Genomic DNA, 21187 nt, shown 5'->3' with positions numbered 1-21187 from the left:
CTACACTATGTACTACACAATACACTACACAGTCCACTATACACTACACTATGTACTACACTACACAGTCCACTATACACTACACTATGTACTACACTTTACACTACACTATACACACGCTACTATACACTACACAGTCCACTATACACTACACTATGTACTACACTACACTATGCTTCACAACTATACACTACACCACTATACTACATTGAAAACTGCTTTGTGTTTAGTTTGTCGTCCTTCCCACACTCACATAGTCACTCACATAGTCACCCACACACTTACCCAGCCTCCAATTATCACGGTTGGCTACGTATGGTGCAAAATAAGTTCAATACAGACTCGAAGTCCCTCACTCGCATAGTCACTCACCTCACAGTCACATAGTCACTCACCCACTCACATAGTCACCCACTCACATAGCCACTCACATAGTCACTCACCCACTCACAGTCACATAGTCACCCACTCACAGTCACATAGTCACCCACTCACATAGTCACCCACTCACAGTCACATAGTCACTCACCCACTCACAGTCACTCACCCTCTCACATAGTCACTCACCCACTCAGTCACATAGTCACCCACTCGCAGTCACATAGTCACCCACTCACAGTCACATAGTCACCCACTCACAGTCACATAGTCACCCACTCACAGTCACATAGTCACCCACTCACAGTCACATAGTCACCCACTCACAGTCACATAGTCACTCACCCACTCACATAGTCACCCACTCACAGTCACATAGTCACTCACCCACTCACAAAGTCACTCACCCACTCACAAAGTCACTCACCCACTCACACAGTCACTCACCCACTCACATAGTCACTCACCCGCACCTCCGATTAGCACGGTTGGCTACGTCACGGTACGAAAGAAGTTCAACGTGAACATACGTCGGTACGTACACGCTCACTCCGCTTCGGTCGACCCAGCAGCGTGAATGGGTTCCACCACGGCCGACCGTGCAGGTTACGTGCGGTAGGGTAAAGCGTGGGTAACCCCCCTCCCCCACCAACCTCTACCAAGACGGACGTCTTTGGGTGCTTGCGCGGAGGCCCAAAGTCCACTTCAGAGTGGCTCGATCGAGAAGAGTCGCGGGGCTGTGCCCTACACCGTGCACGTACAAGCGCTGTGTGGGTGTCGGTGTGTGTGTGGGTTTCTACGCTTGCGAAAAGTGGACCCCCCCCCCTCTAATGGAACATCTTCGCCGGTTAGAAACATTCAGGCTGGCGTGCCTACGATCCATCCTGGGTTTAACCAGACTGGATTGTGTGAGGAGCTCACAAATCCTTGACAGATCTGGATAAAGTTCCATCGGTGAGCTTCTCCGGCAGGCAAGGCTGCGTTGGCTGGGTCATGTAGCCCGCATGCCCAGCCACCGCATGCCCAAACAGCTTTTGTTCGGCTGGATCGAGGGGGCTAAACGGGCGCGGCACGGGCTGGAGAAGAGATGGAGTGATGTGGTACAGGACGTGGAGCTGAGTGGACTTGCCGATGAGCGGTACCAGCGGTGTCAATATCGGCCTCTGCGGAGGAGGCTCGTGAAGGACGCTACCGGGCAGTTGGAGGCAGTCGCCCTCCAACAACATCGGAGGGCAACTGAGCGACGCTCACAACAACGAGCGGAGCGCCGGGTGGCTAAAGCACAGCAGGTTGGCGCAGTAGGGGGCACAGGTGGTGCACCAGCCAGTCATGTCAGTAGACCCGTGGCGCCTGGGTCTGCCCCGTGACCTCCTGCCAGCGGGACACTTCACGTGGCCTCAACGTGCACCTGGCCTGGCACAAGCGTCGTGGTGACGTCACCGCTACCCAGGCAGGGACGAGGCGGAGGAGGTTGGACGTCGAGCCGCACGTAGCACTCTGTGGATAATGTTGGTCGCGAAAGCTCTGAAACAACGACTGCCAAGGGTGGTGAAAAACGTCGCGTTTAAGTGACGTTCCCACGGCGGGGTTGGTTAAAGAGCTTTAAAGCTCATCGGATACCTCTCCATTTTTATTTTGCACACTTTTATTGAACTTTCCCCGCCGTCTGTTTATATTCTTCGGCATCTTTTACGCTTTTAATTGCTTCGGATCTGAGAAGCCCTAGCGAGTGGAAGTGTTTTCTACGCAAGACTCAATTCGAGATTTTCGATGCATTTAACTTTCTTTGTGCAAACCACACCCGAGACCTTTGTTAGATAATGTGTTTTATACCTTTTGCGTGCTAATTAGTAAAAGTGTGTGCATTGAAGAAGCAATTTCAAGCCTATGGATGATGATCCATTCCTGTCAACCACTTATCGGTGCCCTACGTTATTACAGATCCATGACGTCACGCACCTGGGGGGGGGGGGGTTGAGAAATATGGCGTCACATCAAAATGCGCAACTTTAAATAAATATAGACAACACGTTCTACTTTAATTAAAGACTTTTTAATGTTTTATCCTACATCAGAGTGCAGCGCCACATTAAACACGCACTACAATGACAATAGTTTAAAGCGATTTGAAGCATGTTTTTTTTGGGGGGGGCAGAGCTTTGTGACGTCATATTTGAGGGGGGATCTGACTGTGTGACGAGGGGGGGGGTCAAAAATCGTCCAAAATCGCGTGACGTCATTTATGGACGGCCCCTAAACCGTATGTGTTAACAGGTATGGTATATATATTTGGTTATTTCGGTAAAGTCACGTAGAAGGGAAACAATACAATAATAAAAACATAAAACAATAAAATTATCACGACGTTTCGACTGCAACACAAGCAAGCATCATCAGGTGTGAAAACCACAGCAAGAAATTTTCAAATTTTTCTAATTTTCTTGCTGTGGTTTTCACACCTGATGATGATTGCTTGTGTTGCAGTCCAAACGTCGTGATAATTTTATTTTATTGTTTCCCTTCTACGTGACTTTACCGAAAGAACCAAGAATATGAATCCCTGCAGTCACGAAAGCTTTAAATCAAAAAGGTATGGTGTAGTGTGTTGTATAGTAGTGTACGGCATGCATGAAGACTCAATGTCGCCTGCTACACGAACACAGGGTGAACCCGCTGGTGGCTGACACGGTTGTTGTAGATCGAGCGTTGATGCCCCAACTCAGGTGTCTCTTTAAGTGCACTTGGACCACGCACGCGCACTGTACACACACAGGCACGCGCACTGTACACACACACAGGCACGCCCACTTTGCTGCAAAGTCCACTCGGAGGGCTGCGATCAGCTGCTAAGTGCTTCGCGCGGGTACGTCTAGTTTATGTTCTTATACTGTTGTTTATATTCTAGTTTATATTATAGTCCACCCGTGGTTCATTCCACCAGTTCTTACGGGCGCCCCTACGTTGCTTCTGCGGCCTCTAGCAGATCCCAGGCGCGTGAGACCCCAACACACACGCGCTGTGTGTGGGGGGCCCACTCTCGCATCTCGATTTATCTCTCTCTGGAGTCTTAGGACCTCCGGTTAGCTCGGTTGACTTAAAACGTGCGGTGCCAACGAAGTTCAACGTACACACACATAGACTCATAGTCACTCACTCACATAGCCACTCACACAGTCACTCACAGTCACGCAGTCACTCACACAGTCACTCACCCACTCACACAGTCACTCACCCACTCACAGCCACTCACCTACTCACACAGTCACTCACCCACTCACATAGCCACTCACCCACTCACACAGTCACTCACCCACTCACACAGTCACTCACCCACTCACACAGTTACTCACCCACTCACATAGTCACTCACCCACTCACACAGTCACTCACCCACTCACATAGTCACTCACCCACTCACACAGTCACTCACCCACTCACAGTCACTCGCACACTCACACAATCACTCAGCCACTCACACAGTTACTCACCCACTTATAGTCACTCACCCACTCACACAGTCACTCAGCCACTCACACACTCACCCATTCACATAGTCACTCACCCACTCACATAGTCACTCACACAGTAACTCACCCACTCACACAGTCACATAGTCATTCACCCACTCACACAGTCACTCACCCACTCACACAGTCACTCACCCACTCACATAGTCACTCAACCACTCACACAGTCACTCACCCACTCACATAGTCAATCACCCACTCACATAGTCACTCACCCACTCACATAGTCACTCACCCACTCACATAGTCACTCACCCACTCACACAGTCACTCACCCGCTCCCAAAGTCACTCACCCACTCACTCACCCACTCACATAGTAACTCACTCTCCCAAAGTCACTCACCCACTCACACAGTCACTCACACACATAGTCACCCACCCACTCACACACCCAACAAACTCGCCCATCCTCCGATCGCGAACAATATAATGCCGTCCACAGCCATCACCACCACCACCCAACCACCACCTCACGACCACGAACACCAATTCCATCTCGCCCAGCCCAGAGACGATGATGATCTGGAGTCGGGATCTTGGCATCGCCGCCGCCGCCGTTACCGCTGATGGTGGTGGTTGGCGCTGGGTGGCGTGGGGGGCCGTGGGGGGCTGCCTGGCCGTGGGGGGCCTCTGGCTGTGGCTGAGCAGGAGGAGGGAGGTGAGGGTGCGTGTGGGCACGGTGTCTGCGCTGGCGATCTTCCCCGTCAAGTCGTGTCGCCCGCTGGCGCTCACCGAGGCCGCGTGCGGCCCCAGGGGCATGTCCCTTGGGCCCGTGAAAGACAGGCGAGTTGGGGGGGGGGAGGGGGGATGGGTCACGGCGTGGAATTGGGGTCAGTGGGCTCATAGAAGGGGCGTTCGCACAGACACACACGGTGGGGGGGAGGGGGCATTTTGAAGGGTGCACTCCTGCCAACTGTGGAGAGAGTTGGGAGGAGTGACCCAGTGGTCAGACACTGTTGGCTTTGTTAGACAGTCACCTCCCTCTCTCCTGCCTCTCCCTCCCCTCCCTCTCCCCTCCCTCCTGCCTCTCTCTCCCCTCCCTCTCCTGCCTCTCCCTCCCCTCCCTCTCCCCTCCCTCCTGCCTCTCTCTCCCCTCACTCTCCTGCCTCTCTCTCCCCTCCCTCTCCTGCCTCTCCCTCCCCTCCCTCTCCCCTCACTCTCCTGCCTCTCTCTCCCCTCCTGCCTCCCTCTCCCCTCCCTCTCCTGCCTCTCTCTCCCCTCCCTCTCCTGCCTCTCCCTCCCCTCCCTCTCCCCTCCCTCCTGCCTCTCTCTCCCCTCCCTCTCCTGCCTCTCTCTCCCCTCCCTCTCCTGCCTCTCCCTCCCCTCTCTCTCCCCTCCCTCTCCTGCCTCTCTCTCAACTCCCTCTCTTTTTTACGATCAGAGGAAACAAGAAGATGCTCGGTGTAGTCGGCACTTTGCTCCGTTCATCATTTCGTTTTTTATGCTTTGCTTTATGTAACCCTCCCCCCCCCCCTTTTAAATGAAAGATTTAACACAATATTTTTTTCTGCTCTCCTTACCCCTTCCCTCTCTCTACCCCCCTCTCTGCCTCTCCTCTCTCTCTACCCCCTCTCCGCCCCCTCTCTCTCTGCCCCCTCTCTTCCTACTCCATTTGGCTCTCTCTCGCTCTCTATCTTTTCTATATAACTACGACAAGTGCTGCATCTGCACGCAGCCCTTCCCACACTCAACGGCCTCCGACGGGTAGCTCACAATGTGCACGCACAGAGCTCTCTACCGTCATCTGCCACCGAGCACACGGCCTCCTCCAGCTGCCCACTGCTCCTTGAAGGCCGGCACGGCGTGGGTCAGCCGCGCACGGCGGAACTCCGGCCACACCCTGGCTCCGACCAGAGCGCGGAAGATGCCCAGGCTGCTGGCTGGACGTTGCCCCTCCAGGGCCACCTTCCTCGCCCTGTATACGGCGAGCTTGGCGTAGCCGACGAGCACGTTGACCGGCCCCTGAAGTTGTTGGGGTCCGTCGCCCTTCGGGTATCCAAAGATGAGGACCGTCGGGGAGAAGTGGAGGCTGAACCTTAGGAGGATGTTTCTCAGGACCTTGTCTCTCCCTCCTTATTTTAATGTCAAATAGTTCATTTATCTGCGACAAATTTCGCAACCGATATTCCAGTTGTCATGCGTTTTGCTAATTTATAAACAAAAAAAAACTTCGGGTGATTCCTGCTGTTTAATGATGTTGCTTGCGATATGGATATCTAAAAAAAAAATACGTGATACCATGTGGTCATTTTTATACGTCCTTTTTGTGTTGTCATTACATTATTAGACCACAATAGTGCACAGCTGTTGCTTCAGACACCAGAGGAACGAGTCCCATGCACGGCAGAGCCGACTCCTGTGGGCCACACGGGGCCCATCAAGTGCAAAAAACGCCGGGAAGAAAAATGCACCAAGACAAATCCTGAGCAAGCGCGCCTCTGAGCAAGCGCGCCTCTGCCGGGAGATGGACACCAGCTTCTTTGCTACACTGGGCGACTTCTTCTCCATCGGCGTTGGCGGATGGGATGGTATTTCCATCTCCTTGGTCTTTCGCGCCTGTAGCTGTGCTCATTCAGCTCTTGGCTCCGATGTTTGCAACGTGCCACTGACAGCTTGCACAAGCAACCTGCATGCAGGTGTCAGGGTCTGGCCTTTCCGCGCATGGTTTGCACAAGCTGCTCGTGGTCTACGCTCGCATTTGGTGTGCTGCTGAAATGACATTTCTTCGTAACCTGCATTGTGGCGTAGTTCGAATTTATAAACCTGTAGAGTGATAGTAATAGGTTTTTACCCTTTTATCCGGCACCAAAACTGACACCTTTATACAAGGGGGATCGTGTTTGCAATAACCACAACACAAGCAGTCAAAATGCAAACAAGAACTCTGATAATGTATTGGCACTGTCCTTGAAGTTGATTGGTCCACACCCGAGACGGCTTTTCTTAGAGCCTCGTCTCCACTGGTGTTGGACCAGATGACGCCAAAAGGCGTACAACTCAAAAACAGCGCACTATCAAGAGTATTGAGGGCTCGGGGTGAGCATTTACATTTTGAGACCTCCTTTGGCGAAGGAGGTCTCATACTGTAGAGTGATGTTGGCGGTCTCTGTGGGGAGACATTCCTGGTTCTCGTCGTTGCAACAGCCAGAGGCAGCGTAAGAGCGGCACGCACGACGGCCGGAAAGAAGTGCTCCACCTCGTCTGGGTACTCGTGCAGGATGTCGATCATCGTTTCCATCGGCCGGCAGTAACTCCGCCTCGACACCTCGTCAAACTTCATCACTCCATTCTTCAGATGACTTTGTCCAGACGAAACGCTCGTGGGCTGGCCCGGGTGCCGTTGTGCTGGTCCCACACATCCACAGCCAGCGAGTACCACACCTGCAAAGTTCAAGGTCACCCTCAATGAGCCACTCGTAGGCACAACACAGACGAGGTCACGGCGAGGTCACTGCACTCCTTCCCTTTCATTACTCTCTCTCATCCCTCTCCGCCCTCCGTCCCCTCCGTCCCCTCCCTCCTGCCTCCCTCCCCTCCCTTTTTTTACTATCAGAAGATTCATAAAGATGCTAAATTTTTCGGCACTTTGCTTCATTCATCATGTCGCTTTTTGTTGTTTGCTTTTGTGCCCCCTTTTTTAAATCGAAGAGATCACACGGTTTTCCCATGTAACATAAATGCCATTGTGCGCTACTGTGTTCATAGACACCAACAAGAAAATTCACCCTCCTGTCTCTCCCTCCCCCTCCCTCCCTCTTTTGTTACGATCAGAGGAAACAAGAAGATGCTCGGTGTAGTCGGCACTTTGCTTCTTTCATCACTTCGGTTTTTTTGTCTTTCCTGTATCTCTCTCTCCCTTCTCTCTCCTGTCTCTCCCTCCTCTCTCTCCCTCCCTCTCCTGTCTCTCCCTCCCTCTCCTGTCTCTCCCTCCCTCTCTCTCCTGTCTCTCCCTCCCTCTCCTGTCTCTCCCTCCCTCTCCTGTCTCTCTCTCCCTCCCTCTCCTGTCCCTCCCTCTCCTGTCTCTCCCTCCCTCTCCCTCCCTCTCCCTCCCTCCCTCTCTCTCCCTCCCTCTCCCTCCCTCTCCTGTCTCTCCCTCCCTCTCCCTCCCTCTCCCTCCCTCCCCCTCTCTCTCTCTCCCTCCCTCCCCCTCCTGTCTCTCCCACCCCAGGCACTGGCTCGTGGTGACGGAGCAGAGCGGCGCCCAGGTGACGGCTCGCCAGGAGCCACGCCTCGTTCTGGTCGAGGTCACGTGGGACTCGAGCGACGCCGGCCTCCTGCGCTTCACGGCGCCCGGCGTGGCCGCCGCCCTGGCCGTGCCCATCTCGCTGCCGCCCACCAACCCCGTCCGCACGTGCAGGTCCCCCTGTCCACACGTGCAGGTCCCCTGTCAGCACGTGCAGGTCCCCTGTCAGCTCGTGCAGGTCCCCTGTCAGCACGTGCAGGTCCCCAGTCCACACGTGCAGGTCCCCAGTCAGCTCGTGCAGGTCCCCAGTCCACACGTGCAGGTCCCCCTTCAGCACGTGCAGGTCCCCCGTCAGCACGTGCAGGTCCCCTGTCAGCACGTGCAGGTCCCCAGTCCACACGTGCAGGTCCCCTGTCAGCACGTGCAGGTCCCCAGTCAGCTCGTGCAGGTCCCCAGTCCACACGTGCAGGTCCCCAGTCCACACGTGCAGGTCCCCTGTCAGCACGTGCAGGTCCCCTGTCAGCACGTGCAGGTCCCCTGTCAGCACGTGCAGGTCCCCAGTCAGCTCGTGCAGGTCCCCCGTCAGCACGTGCAGGTCCCCTGTCAGCACGTGCAGGTCCCCAGTCCACACGTGCAGGTCCCCTGTCAGCACGTGCAGGTCCCCAGTCAGCTCGTGCAGGTCCCCAGTCCACACGTGCAGGTCCCCAGTCCACACGTGCAGGTCCCCTGTCAGCACGTGCAGGTCCCCTGTCAGCACGTGCAGGTCCCCTGTCAGCACGTGCAGGTCCCCAGTCCACACGTGCAGGTCTCCTGTCAGCACGTGCAGGTCCCCTGTCAGCACGTGCAGGTCCCCTGTCAGCACGTGCAGGTCCCCTGTCAGCACGTGCAGGTCCCCTGTCAGCACGTGCAGGTCCCCTGTCAGCACGTGCAGGTCCCCTGTTAGAACGTGCAGGTCCCCTGTCAGCACGTGCAGGTCCCCAGTCCACACGTGCAGGTCCCCTGTCAGCACGTGCAGGTCCCCTGTCAGCACGTGCAGGTCCCCTGTCAGCACGTGCAGGTCCCCTGTCAGCACGTGCAGGTCCCCTGTCAGCACGTGCAGGTCCCCTGTCAGCACGTGCAGGTCCCCTGTCAGCACGTGCAGGTCCCCAGTCCACACGTGCAGGTCCCCAGTCCACACGTGCAGGTCCCCTGTCAGCACGTGCAGGTCCCCTGTCAGCACGTGCAGGTCCCCTGTCAGCACGTGCAGGTCCCCAGTCCACACGTGCAGGTCCCCTGTCAGCACGTGCAGGTCCCCTGTCAGCACGTGCAGGTCCCCTGTCAGCACGTGCAGGTCCCCTGTCAGCACGTGCAGGTCCCCTGTCAGCACGTGCAGGTCCCCTGTCAGCACGTGCAGGTCCCCTGTCAGCACGTGCAGGTCCCCTGTCAGCACGTGCAGGTCCCCAGTCCACACGTGCAGGTCCCCTGTCAGCACGTGCAGGTCCCCTGTCAGCACGTGCAGGTCCCCTGTCAGCACGTGCAGGTCCCCTGTCAGCACGTGCAGGTCCCCAGTCCACACGTGCAGGTCCCCTGTCAGCACGTGCAGGTCCCCTGTCAGCACGTGCAGGTCCCCTGTCAGCACGTGCAGGTCCCCTGTCAGCACGTGCAGGTCCCCTGTCAGCACGTGCAGGTCCCCTGTCAGCACGTGCAGGTCCCCTGTCCACACGTGCAGGTCCCCTGTCAGCTCGTGCAGGTCCCCAGTCCACACGTGCAGGTCCCCAGTCAGCACGTGCAGGTCCCCCTTCAGCACGTGCAGGTCCCCAGTCCACACGTGCAGGTCCCCTGTCAGCTCGTGCAGGTCCCCAGTCCACACGTGCAGGTCCCCAGTCAGCACGTGCAGGTCCCCCTTCAGCACGTGCAGGTCCCCAGTCCACACGTGCAGGTCCCCTGTCAGCACATGCAGGTCCCCTGTCAGCACGTGCAGGTCCCCTGTCAGCACGTGCAGGTCCCCAGTCCACACGTGCAGGTCCCCTGTCAGCACGTGCAGGTCCCCTGTCAGCACGTGCAGGTCCCCTGTCAGCACGTGCAGGTCCCCTGTCAGCACGTGCAGGTCCCCAGTCCACACGTGCAGGTCCCCAGTCCACACGTGCAGGTCCCCCTTCAGCACGTGCAGGTCCCCTGTCAGCACGTGCAGGTCCCCAGTCCACACGTGCAGGTCCCCAGTCCACACGTGCAGGTCCCCTGTCCACACGTGCAGGTCCCCTGTCAGCACGTGCAGGTCCCCAGTCCACACGTGCAGGTCCCCTGTCAGCACGTGCAGGTCCCCTGTCAGCACGTGCAGGTCCCCTGTCAGCACGTGCAGGTCCCCAGTCCACACGTGCAGGTCCCCAGTCCACACGTGCAGGTCCCCTGTCAACACGTGCAGGTCCCCTGTCAACACGTGCAGGTCCCCTGTCAACACGTGCAGGTCCCCTGTCAACACGTGCAGGTCCCCAGTCCACACGTGCAGGTCCCCTGTCAGCACGTGCAGGTCCCCTGTCAGCACGTGCAGGTCCCCTGTCAGCACGTGCAGGTCCCCAGTCCACACGTGCAGGTCCCCAGTCCACACGTGCAGGTCCCCTGTCAACACGTGCAGGTCCCCTGTCAACACGTGCAGGTCCCCTGTCAACACGTGCAGGTCCCCTGTCAGCACGTGCAGGTCCCCAGTCCACACGTGCAGGTCCCCAGTCCACACGTGCAGGTCCCCAGTCCACACGTGCAGGTCCCCTGTCAACACGTGCAGGTCCCCTGTCAACACGTGCAGGTCCCCTGTCAACACGTGCAGGTCCCCTGTCAACACGTGCAGGTCCCCTGTCAACACGTGCAGGTCCCCAGTCAGCTCGTGCAGGTCCCCTGTCAACACGTGCAGGTCCCCTGTCAACACGTGCAGGTCCCCAGTCAGCTCGTGCAGGTCCCCTGTCAACACGTGCAGGTCCCCTGTCAACACGTGCAGGTCCCCTGTCAGCTCGTGCAGGTCCCCTGTCAACACGTGCAGGTCCCCAGTCAGCTCGTGCAGGTCCCCTGTCAACACGTGCAGGTCCCCAGTCAACACGTGCAGGTCCCCAGTCAACACGTGCAGGTCCCCAGTCAACACGTGCAGGTCCCCAGTCAACACGTGCAGGTCCCCAGTCAACACGTGCAGGTCCCCTGTCAGCACGTGCAGGTCCCCTGTCAGCACGTGCAGGTCCCCTGTCAGCACGTGCAGGTCCCCCTTCAGCTCGTGCAGGTCCCCTGTCCACACGTGCAGGTCCCCAGTCAGCACGTGCAGGTCCCCCGTCAGCTCGTGCAGGTCCCCTTCAGCACGTGCAGGTCCCCTGTCAGCTCGTGCAGGTCCCCTGTCAGCTCGTGCAGGTCCCCAGTCAGCACGTGCAGGTCCCCTGTCCACACGTGCAGGTCCCCTGTCAGCACGTGCAGGACCCCTGTCCACTCGTGCAGGTCCCCCTTCAGCACGTGCAGGTCCCCTGTCCACTCGTGCAGGTCCCCCTTCAGCACGTGCAGGTCCCCTGTCAGCACGTGCAGGACCCCTGTCCACTCGTGCAGGTCCCCCTTCAGCACGTGCAGGTCCCCCTTCAGCTCTCCGGGGGCTCCGCGGGAGGATCGACCGGTGGGGGGGGGCGGCGTGTCCTGACGTGGCGTGTCGTGACATGTCCTTAGCGTGTCGTGTCGTGGCGTGACGTGTCGTGACGTGTCATGACGTGACGTGGCGTGACGTGACATGTCCGTAGCGTGACATAGCGTGACAATACGTGACGTAACGTGTCGTGGCTTGATGTGTCTAGCCGTGACGTGTCCTGACGTGACGTGTCGTGTCGTGATGTGACGTGTCGTGACGTGGCGTGTCGTGACGTGTCATGACATGTCCTTAGCGTGTCGTGACGTCACGTGACGTGTCGTGACGTCACGTGACGTGACGTGTCGTGACGTGTCATGTCGTGTCGTGACGTGTCGTGGCGTGCAGGGTGTTTGGCATGGACGTGCCAGGCCGCGACTGTGGCGACGAGGCTGCGGCCTGGTTCACGGCGTTCCTGGCGAGCGCCGCCCCGCTCCGCCTCGTCCACTTTGAGGACGACATGGAGGCCCGGCAGCTGCTCCGGATGTCCGCGCCGTGCATCCCCCTCATCGCCCACACCCCCGCCGACAAGGTCCCTCCTGGGGGCTTGCTCGGCGTCAGTTCACCGTCGGGACGCTAGTTTTTTCTCTCCTGCCGCGTTGACGACAGCAAAAACGACACCGGCAACAGCGGCAACAAACGGCCGCGATATTAACGCGTGACCAGGGTAGAGGCTCGCCTGTGCGAGTCGCCAAACGTAAGAAAATAAAATTAATTGCAACAATGGAGCAAATGTGAATCGGCAAGGACACAAACACCGGGGTTATCGCGTGAGGGATCTGTACATGTAATACGGACACGGTTAGCTTTGTGTGTATATGTACGTGTGTGTGTGTACGTGTGAATGTGTAGGTGTGTATATATATGTAGGGATGAACTTCATTCGCACCGTACGTAGAGCTACACTCACCCAGCCTCCGATTAGCGTGGTTGGGTACGTACGGTGCTAAAGAAGTTCAACGTACACACACAGACTCACATAGTCACTCACCCACTCACATAGTCACCCACTCACATAGTCACTCACCCACTCACATAGTCACTCACCCACTCACACAGTCACTCACCCACTCACATAGTCACCCACTCACACAGTCACTCACCCACTCACATATTCACTCACACAGTCACATAGTCACCCACTCACACAGTCACTCACCCACTCACATACTCACCCACTCACATAGTCACTCACCCACTCACATAGTCACTCACCCACTCACACAGTAACTCACCCACTCACATAGTCACCCACTCACACAGTCACTCACCCACTCACATATTCACTCACACAGTCACATAGTCACTCACCCACTCACATAGTCACTCACATAGTCAATCACACAGTCACATAGTCACTCACCCAATCACATATTCACTCACACAGTCACATAGTCACTCACCCACTCACATAGTCACTCACCCACTCACATAGTCACACAATCACATAGTCACTCACCCAATCACATAGTCACTCACATAGTCACACAGTCACTCACCCACTCACACAGTCACTCACCCACACACTCGCCCACTAGCCCCGCCTTCTCACCCCTCGCCCCCTCCCCCCAGGTGGCCTACTCAGACTACAGCCCCTACATGTTGATGACCGAGGCGTCGATGGAAGACCTCCACGCCAAGCTGGAGAAGAAAACTGTCTCCCTTCGCAACTTCAGGCCCAACATCGTCGTGAGCGGCTGTGCGGCGTTCGACGAGGTGACGATCGTCGCTCCCTGCACGTAGCCCCCAGCCCCCCCCGCCCCTCCCCCCCAGAAGTTCAACGTTCCGCCTGCACGGGCGGAGCTGGGCTCTTGTGTCTCCACCACGTGAACGTCGTGTCGACGTGTCGCATCGTAGTGTTGACGTGTCGTCGTGTTAACGTTGTGTTAACGTTGTGTCAACGTGTTGTATCGTAGTGTTGACGTGTCGTCGTGTTAACGTTGTGTTGACGTGTCGTATCGTAGTGTTGACGTGTCGTCGTGTTAACGTTGTGTTGACGTGTCGACGTGTCGTATCGTAGTGTTGACGTGTCGTCGTGTTGACGTTGTGTCGACGTGTCGTGTCGCGGTGTTGTCGTGTCGACGTGTCACATCGTAGTATTGACGTGTTGTCGTGTCGCCATATCGTCGTGTCGACGTCGTGTCGACGTGTCGTAGTGTCGACATTGTGTCGACGTCGTGTTGACGTGTTGACGTGTCGTCATGTCATCGTCGTATCGTCGTATCGACGTGTTGACGTGTCGTCGTTGTGTTGACATGTGTCATTGTGTCGACGTGTCATTGTGTCGACGTGTCACTGTGTCGACGTGTCGTGTCGTCGTTGTGATGACGTGTCGTAGTGTCGACATTGTGTCGACGTGTCATTGTGTCGCCGTATCGTGTCGTCGTCGTGTCACCGTATCGTCGTGTCGTCGTGCGTGCAGGATTCGTGGGAGCGGCTGGAGATCGGCACGGTGCGGCTGAGGAAGCTGAAGCGATGCGACCGGTACGACACTCCCTGCCCTGACCCACGACACTCCCTGCCACGACCCACGACACTCCCTGCCACGATCCACAACACTCCCTGCCACGACCCACGACACTCCCTGCCCCCACCCACGACACTCCCTGCCACCACCCACGACACTCCCTGCCACCACCCACGACATTCCCTGCCCTGACCCACGACACTCCCTGCCCTGACCCACGACACTCCCTGTCACGACCCACGACACTCCCTGCCCTGACCCACGACACTCCCTGCCACGACCCACGACACTCCCTGCCACGACCCACGACACTCCCTGCCACGACCCACGACACTCCCTGCCACGACCCACGACATTCCCTGCCACGACCCACGACACTCCCTGCCCTGACCCACGACACTCCCTGCCACGACCCACGACACTCCCTGCCCCCACCCACGACACTCCCTGCCCCCACCCACGACACTCCCTGCCACCACCCACGACACTCCCTGCCACGACACTCCCTGCCACGACCCACGGCACTCCCTGCCACCACCCACGACACTCCCTGCCACGACCCACGACACTCCCTGCCCTGACTCACAACACTCCCTGCCACCACCCACGACACTCCCTGCCACGACCCACGACACTCCCTGCCCTGACCCACGACACTCCCTGCCACGACTCACAACACTCCCTGCCACGACCCACGACACTCCCTGCCACGACCCACGACACTCCCTGCCCCCACCCACGACACTCCCTGCCCCCACCCACGACACTCCCTGCCACAACCCACGACACTCCCTGCCACGACCCACGACACTCCCTGCCCTGACCCACGACACTCCCTGCCACGACTCACAACACTCCCTGCCACGACCCACGACACTCCCTGCCACGACCCACGGCACTCCCTGCCCTGACCCACGACACTCCCTGCCCCCACCCACGACACTCCCTGCCCCCACCCACGACACTCCCTGCCCTGACCCACGGCCCTCGGTTCACATCCACGCTGTCTCAGAGCGGTTTCTGATGGAGTCTCCCCGATGAAGAGGAGGAGGTGGTGGTGGTGGTGAGTGATTGTGATTGAGGAGGAGGTGGTGGTGGTGGTGAGTGTGGGTAAGGAGGAGGAGAGGTGGTGGTGGTGAGTGCGGGTGAGTGAGCGAGTGAGGAGCTGGTGGTGAGTGTGGGTGAGTGAGTGAGGAGGTGGTGGTGAATGTGGGTGAGTGAGTGAGGAGCTGGTTGTGAGTGTGGGTGGGTGAGTGAGTGAGTGAGTGAGTAGCTGGTGGTGGTGAGTGTGAGTGAGTGAGTGAGGATTTGCTGGTGAGTGTTTATCATCGGCAGGTGTGTGCTCACCACTGTTGACCCGGACACGGGAGTCAAGGACGGCAAGGAGCCTCTGGAGACTCTCCGCAGGTACCAGCTCGCCCCCTCCCCCGCCGCGAGTGACAGCGTTTCGTACTGTTCACAACTTCTAAAACTGTTGCTTTAAATATCGACTTTCGGGTAAAGTCACGTAGATAGGTTCAAAGAAAATAACAAAGACCTCGACGTTTCCATCGCAGCACACACGTTCCGTCATCGGGCGAGTGAGGAGGAGGTGGTGGCGGTGAGTGAGTGAGTGAGGAGGTGGTGGTGAGTGTGGGTGGGTGAGTGAGTGAGGAGGTGGTGGTGAGTGTGGGTGGGTGAGTGAGTGAGGAGGTGGTGGTGGTGAGTGCGAGTGAGGAGGTGGTGGTGAGTGTGGGTGAGTGAGTGAGGAGGTGGTGGTGGTGAGTGTGGGTGAGTGAGTGAGTGAGGAGCTGGTGGTGAGTGTGGGTAAGTGAGTGAGTGAGGAGCTGGTGGTGAGTGTGGGTGGGTGGGTGAGTGAGTGAGTGAGGAGGTGGTGGTGAGTGTGGGTGGGTGAGTGAGTGAGGAGGTGGTGGTGAGTGTGGGTGGGTGAGTGAGTGAGGAGGTGGTGGTGAGTGTGGGTGGGTGAGTGAGTGAGGAGGTGGTGGTGAGTGTGAGTGAGGAGGTGGTGGTGGTGGTGGTGAGTGTGGGTGAGTGAGTGAGGAGCTGGTGGTGAGTGTGGGTGGGTGAGTGAGTGAGGAGGTGGTGGTGAGTGTGAGTGAGTGAGTGTGAGTGAGCGAGTGACGAGGTGCAGCTCTTCCTGATGTCGAACGCTTGTGTCGTGATCGAAGCATCGTAGTTTTTGTCGTTTTCTTTGGACTGTTGTTTTACTTTACACCCGGTGTAAGGCCCCCGCTGAGCGGCGTAGCTCTTTTTCAGAAGTGACCTCCTGGCTATCGCAAACGAGTGCTCGACGAAGCGGTGGCTCCTCCTCGTCGTCCTCGTCGTCGCGTGGACGTTTACAGCGGCCAAATAACTCTGTGAGCGCGTGACGTCCATGGTAAATGTGGAGGGGGGATAAAAGCCTGGAGGAACCGGAGAGAAAATCCACGCATCCACGGGGAGAGAGAGAGACACGCAAACTCCAAATATACAGCAGCGGGCATCAGGGTCGGGATGGAACCCACGACCTCCTGTGTACCAGGCGAGGTAGTTAACATCTCATAGCCACCGTGATGATGATGAGAGAGAGAGAGAGACACGCAAACTCCAAATATACAGCAGCGGGCATCAAGGTCGGGATGGAACCCACGACCTCCTGTACACCAGGCAAGGTAGTTAACATCTCCTAGCCACCGTGATGATGATGAGAGAGAGAGACAGACACGCAAACTCCAAATATACAGCAGCGGGCATCAGGGTCGGGATCAAACCCACGACCTCCTGTAAACCTGTCGAGGTCGTTAACATCTCATAGCCAATGGCGACTTGAGTCACGGCTCCTTCCTGGCGTCGAGGGCCAAGAGGTTTTATTTATGATTTTTACGTATGTAGGATGCCACGGTGGCTGGGAGAGATGTAAACTCCCTCACCTGGTACACAGGAAGTCGTAGGTTCGATCCCGACCCTGACGCCCGCTGCTGTATATTTGGAGTTTGCGTGTCTCTCTCATCATCATCACGGTGGCTATGAGATGTTAACTACCTCGCCTGGTACACAGGAGGTCGTGGGTTCGATCCCGACCCTGACGCCCGCTGGAAATTTGGAGTTTGCGTGTCTCTCTCTCTCTCTCCCCCCGTGTGGTAGCGTGGATTTTTCTCCGGGTCCTCCGGTTTTTCCCTCCGCATTGAGAATCGACGTCACCACGCGATCAGAATATTTGGCTGCTGTTGTACAATTCAACGCGATGAGCCACTTCGTTGCACCGTGGTTTGCTGGCCGGGGTCGCTCCTGACAAAGAGCTACACGGCTAAGTGGGCCTAACCTGGTCATATTACAAAGGAGAGTTTGCTTCACGTTGAACTTCTTCTGCAACGTACGTAGCCGGCACAAAACAACCACAACGAAGAGCGGTTCTTTGGGAATTCGGTGTTAAACCTCTTGTCGACTTGAAACGTTTCTCAAGGGAGCGCCGCTCATCACTCTCGACCACGGCTCAGGACCGAGCCGGCGTTCCAATTCGCGCTTCGCGGCCGAACCTCCCCTAGGTCGGCTCGGCCTCGAGCGAGCGCCTGCTTGGACTGGGGGGAGTGGCCGTGGGCTTCTGCGGCTAGCAATGCGTCGTTGGGTCGGGCCCACGCGGTAAGAGCCGCCTCGTGCGCCGTGCCAACGACATCGCGACGTCGTCGCGACAACTTTGCAACTGCGTCGCAATGACGTCGTCGCAGGCAGCGACACTGTCGCAACAACGTCATTGCAACGACGTCGCAGCAACGACGTCGTGGCAACGACGTCGTGGCAACGACGTCATTGCAACGTCGTGGCAACGACGTCGCGGCAACGATGTCGCAGCAACGATGTCGCAGCAACGACGTCGCAACGACGTCGTGGTAACGACGTCGCGATGTCGTGGCAACGACGTCGCAGCAACGACGTCGCAATGACGTCGTGGTAACGACGTCGCAACGACGTCGTGGCAACGACGACGTCATCTCGCTACTCCATAGCCCCCCGATTGGTGGCCCAGCACGCGTTGTGCGACGTGTTCACAAAATGCGTAGGGGCCGATTTTTTTTTATTTTCCTCCGTGCCAGCCCCGCCATCGGCCATAGGCGCCGCCGCTCGCGAGCGCCGAGAGGTCCTGCGGAGGCCGTACTCTGGGGGGGGGGGGTCTTTGTCTCTGCAGCTACCGTCTGTGCGAGCCCACGGAGAAGCACGTGTGGGGCACCGCGCCATTCTTCGGGGTGAACTTCACCATCGAGCGCCTGGGCGTGATGCGTGTGGGGGACCCGGTGTTCCGTGTGCTCCGCTAGGCGCCGCAGCGCCGCCACGGCAGCACCGCAAGGCCACCGCCACGGCACCGCCACAGCACCACCACCGCACCACCACCGCACCACCACCGCACCACCACAGCACCACCACCGCACCACCACCGCACCACCACAGCGGCACCACCACCACAGCACCACCACGGCACCACCACTACAGCACCACCACAGCACCACCACCGCACCACCACGGCACCACCACCGCACCACCACCGCACCACCACCACCGCACCACCACCACCGCACCACCACAGCACCACCACAGCACCACCACCGCACCACCACCACCGCACCACCACCGCACCACCACCGCACCACCACCACCGCACCACCACCGCACCACCACAGCACCACCACCGCACCACCACGGCACCACCACCGCACCACCACCGCACCACCACCACCGCACCACCACCGCACCACCACAGCACCACCACCGCACCACCACGGCACCATCACCGCACCACATGCTCCCTACAGGCGGCACACGGGAAAATGGCGCACGGGTTAGCCCCACCATCCCCGAGGTCATTGTCATCATCGCCTTCATCGCCATGGTCATCATCATCGCCATCATCGCCATGGTTATCATCATCGCCATCATCATCATCATCATCGCCGTCGTCATCATCATCATCATCGCCATCATCATCGCCATCATCATCGCCATCATCGCCATCATCATCATCGCCGTCGTCATCGCCGTCGTCGTGGGGGTGAGCGCTCGAGCCAGGCCGGCGTGCGACTCTGCGGCAGCGGCGCGCGAGCAGACTCCAAGCAAAGCCGTAAGACCCCCAAGCAGCTCAAGGGGTGGAGCGGGGTGGGGGGGGGGTGATCGTCAGGTTAAGTAATTAATTGGCAAGCGATCGGTGATTGGGGGAGGGCGGGTGGTTGCGGAGTAAAAAATACCAGCGGGGGATTTGTATCCGGAGGGACGCGGAGGGAGCGGCCCCCCCCAGGGTATCGCGGCTCGCGTGGCTGGGCGGGGTCCCTTGACCATACTTCACCACGCCGGTCAACTTGGGATGCCCACGATCGCTTCGGATGTATCGCTCGCCGCCGAAGTTGGCCGGGGGGGGGGGGGGGGGGGACTGGAGCTCGCGTTTGACGGCACGCTGCACCGGCCGCTTCGACCGCTCGGCCCTCCCGGCCCTCCCGGCCCTCCCGGCCCTCCCGGCCCTCCCCATCTCCGTTTGCCGTGTGACCATATTTAGACGAAATGTAATCAGCAAAATGTAACTCGAAAGTGTTCGCATTAATTTTCCATTTTTTTCGTTTAATATTCAACCGTAATCATCTCGCAGTAGCGTCGAATACACAGTGATCTGTTTATTGATACCCCACTAAAACGATATTAAACGATCTGCCAATACTCCCTGTATCTGTCCGTCCTTTTTTTTTGTTTTGTTTTTACATCCCATCAGCCACACGGCCTTCTTGGAGAGATGTTGACCCCCTCGCCTGGTACACAGGAAGTCGTGGGTTTGATCCCGACCCTGACGCCTGCTGCTGTATATTTGGAGTTTGCGTGTGTCTCTCTCCAAACACTCTCAACGCGTGATGTCGATTCTAAATGTGGAGTTAAAAACCGGAGGACCCAGAGACAAAATCCACGCGACCACGGGGAGAGAGACACGCAAATTCCAAATATACAGCAGCAGGCGTCAGGGTCAGGATCGCACCCACGACCTCCTGTACACCAGGCGAGGTAGTTAACATCTCCTAGCCACCGTGATGATGATGAGAGAGAGAGACACACAAACTCCAAATATACAGCAGCAGGTGTCAGGGTAGGATCAAACCCACGACCTCCTGTATACCAGGCGAGGTAGTTAACATCTCCTAGCCACCGTAACTCCGTTACGTTCACTGCCTGCGCGCGTGTGATGTGGTACAAGAGGATGTGGAGCTGAGTGGACTTGCCGATGACCGGTACGAGCGGTGTCAAGATCGGCCTCTCGTGAAGGACGCTACTGGGCAGTTGGAGGCAGTCGCCCTCCAACAACAACGGAGGGCGGAGGAGCGACGCTCACAACAATGAGCGGAGCGCCGGGTGGCTAAAGCACAGCGAGTTGGCACAGTAGGGGGGGGGCACAGGTGGTGCATCGGCCACTCATCTCAGTCGACCTGTGGCACCTGCTGGGTCTGCCCCATGACCTGCCGGCGGGCGTTCGACACTTCACGTGGTCTCAAGGTGCACCGAGCCTGGCACAAGCGCCGTGGTGACGTCACTTAGTGGCGAATCGCGGTTGTTGTTGGTAGTGTAGTAGTTAGCGCTACGAACCTGGCGACCCGGGTTCGATTCCCGCTCATGACCAACACCGGGTGACGATTATGTGAACCGCTCGTGGGCCTCCCCTAAGTCTACTCGGCCTCAAATGAGTACCTGGTGCGGTGTGTAAACATCGCCACTGGGGAGACAAAGGCGGCTGGGCGTGGTGCTGTGCCGGCCTTCGTAGGCGCTGCAAACTCCTCGCCAGCAGCACTTTGCCCCAAGTCTCTGTTACAGGCTGCACGGGGGGGGGTGCGGTGGTGGCGGTGGTGGCGGTGGCTGTGGCGGCGGTGGCTGTGGCGGCGGTGGTCGCAGCGGCAGTGGTGGCGGTGGTGGGAGAGCGATTCGGGGGCCCGCCAAACGACACCCACGCTCGCGTGAAACCGGAGGAGGCCGCCCGTCGCTGCGCCTTCCGGATGATCCGGTGAC

At 58.0% G+C, this 21187-nt stretch overlaps 1 protein-coding gene and 1 pseudogene across 1 annotated transcript; one reads left to right on the top strand and one right to left on the bottom strand.

The window, feature by feature from the left end:
• Window positions 1-3137: 3137 nt before the first annotated feature.
• On the top strand, window positions 3138-19858 carry LOC116955591 (mitochondrial amidoxime reducing component 2-like). Its single transcript, XM_032976740.2, has 8 exons — window positions 3138-3241; window positions 4412-4690; window positions 8076-8264; window positions 12064-12247; window positions 13288-13431; window positions 14138-14199; window positions 15518-15589; window positions 18345-19858. Exons 2-8 carry the CDS (start codon window positions 4422-4424, stop codon window positions 18469-18471), a joined length of 1047 nt encoding a protein of 348 aa, XP_032832631.1. The 5' UTR covers window positions 3138-3241; window positions 4412-4421; the 3' UTR covers window positions 18472-19858.
• On the bottom strand, window positions 6391-7312 carry LOC142905961 (vascular endothelial growth factor A pseudogene; annotated as a pseudogene).
• Window positions 19859-21187: the final 1329 nt, after the last annotated feature.

This window comes from Petromyzon marinus, chromosome 60, assembly GCF_048934315.1.
Source record: "Petromyzon marinus isolate PM22_M1 ecotype Great Lakes invasive population chromosome 60, UKy_Petmar_22M1.pri1.0, whole genome shotgun sequence".
Lineage (NCBI taxonomy): Eukaryota > Metazoa > Chordata > Hyperoartia > Petromyzontiformes > Petromyzontidae > Petromyzon > Petromyzon marinus.
The sequence above is the reverse complement of the archived record's forward strand: the minus strand, read 5'-3'. Positions and strand labels throughout refer to the sequence as shown.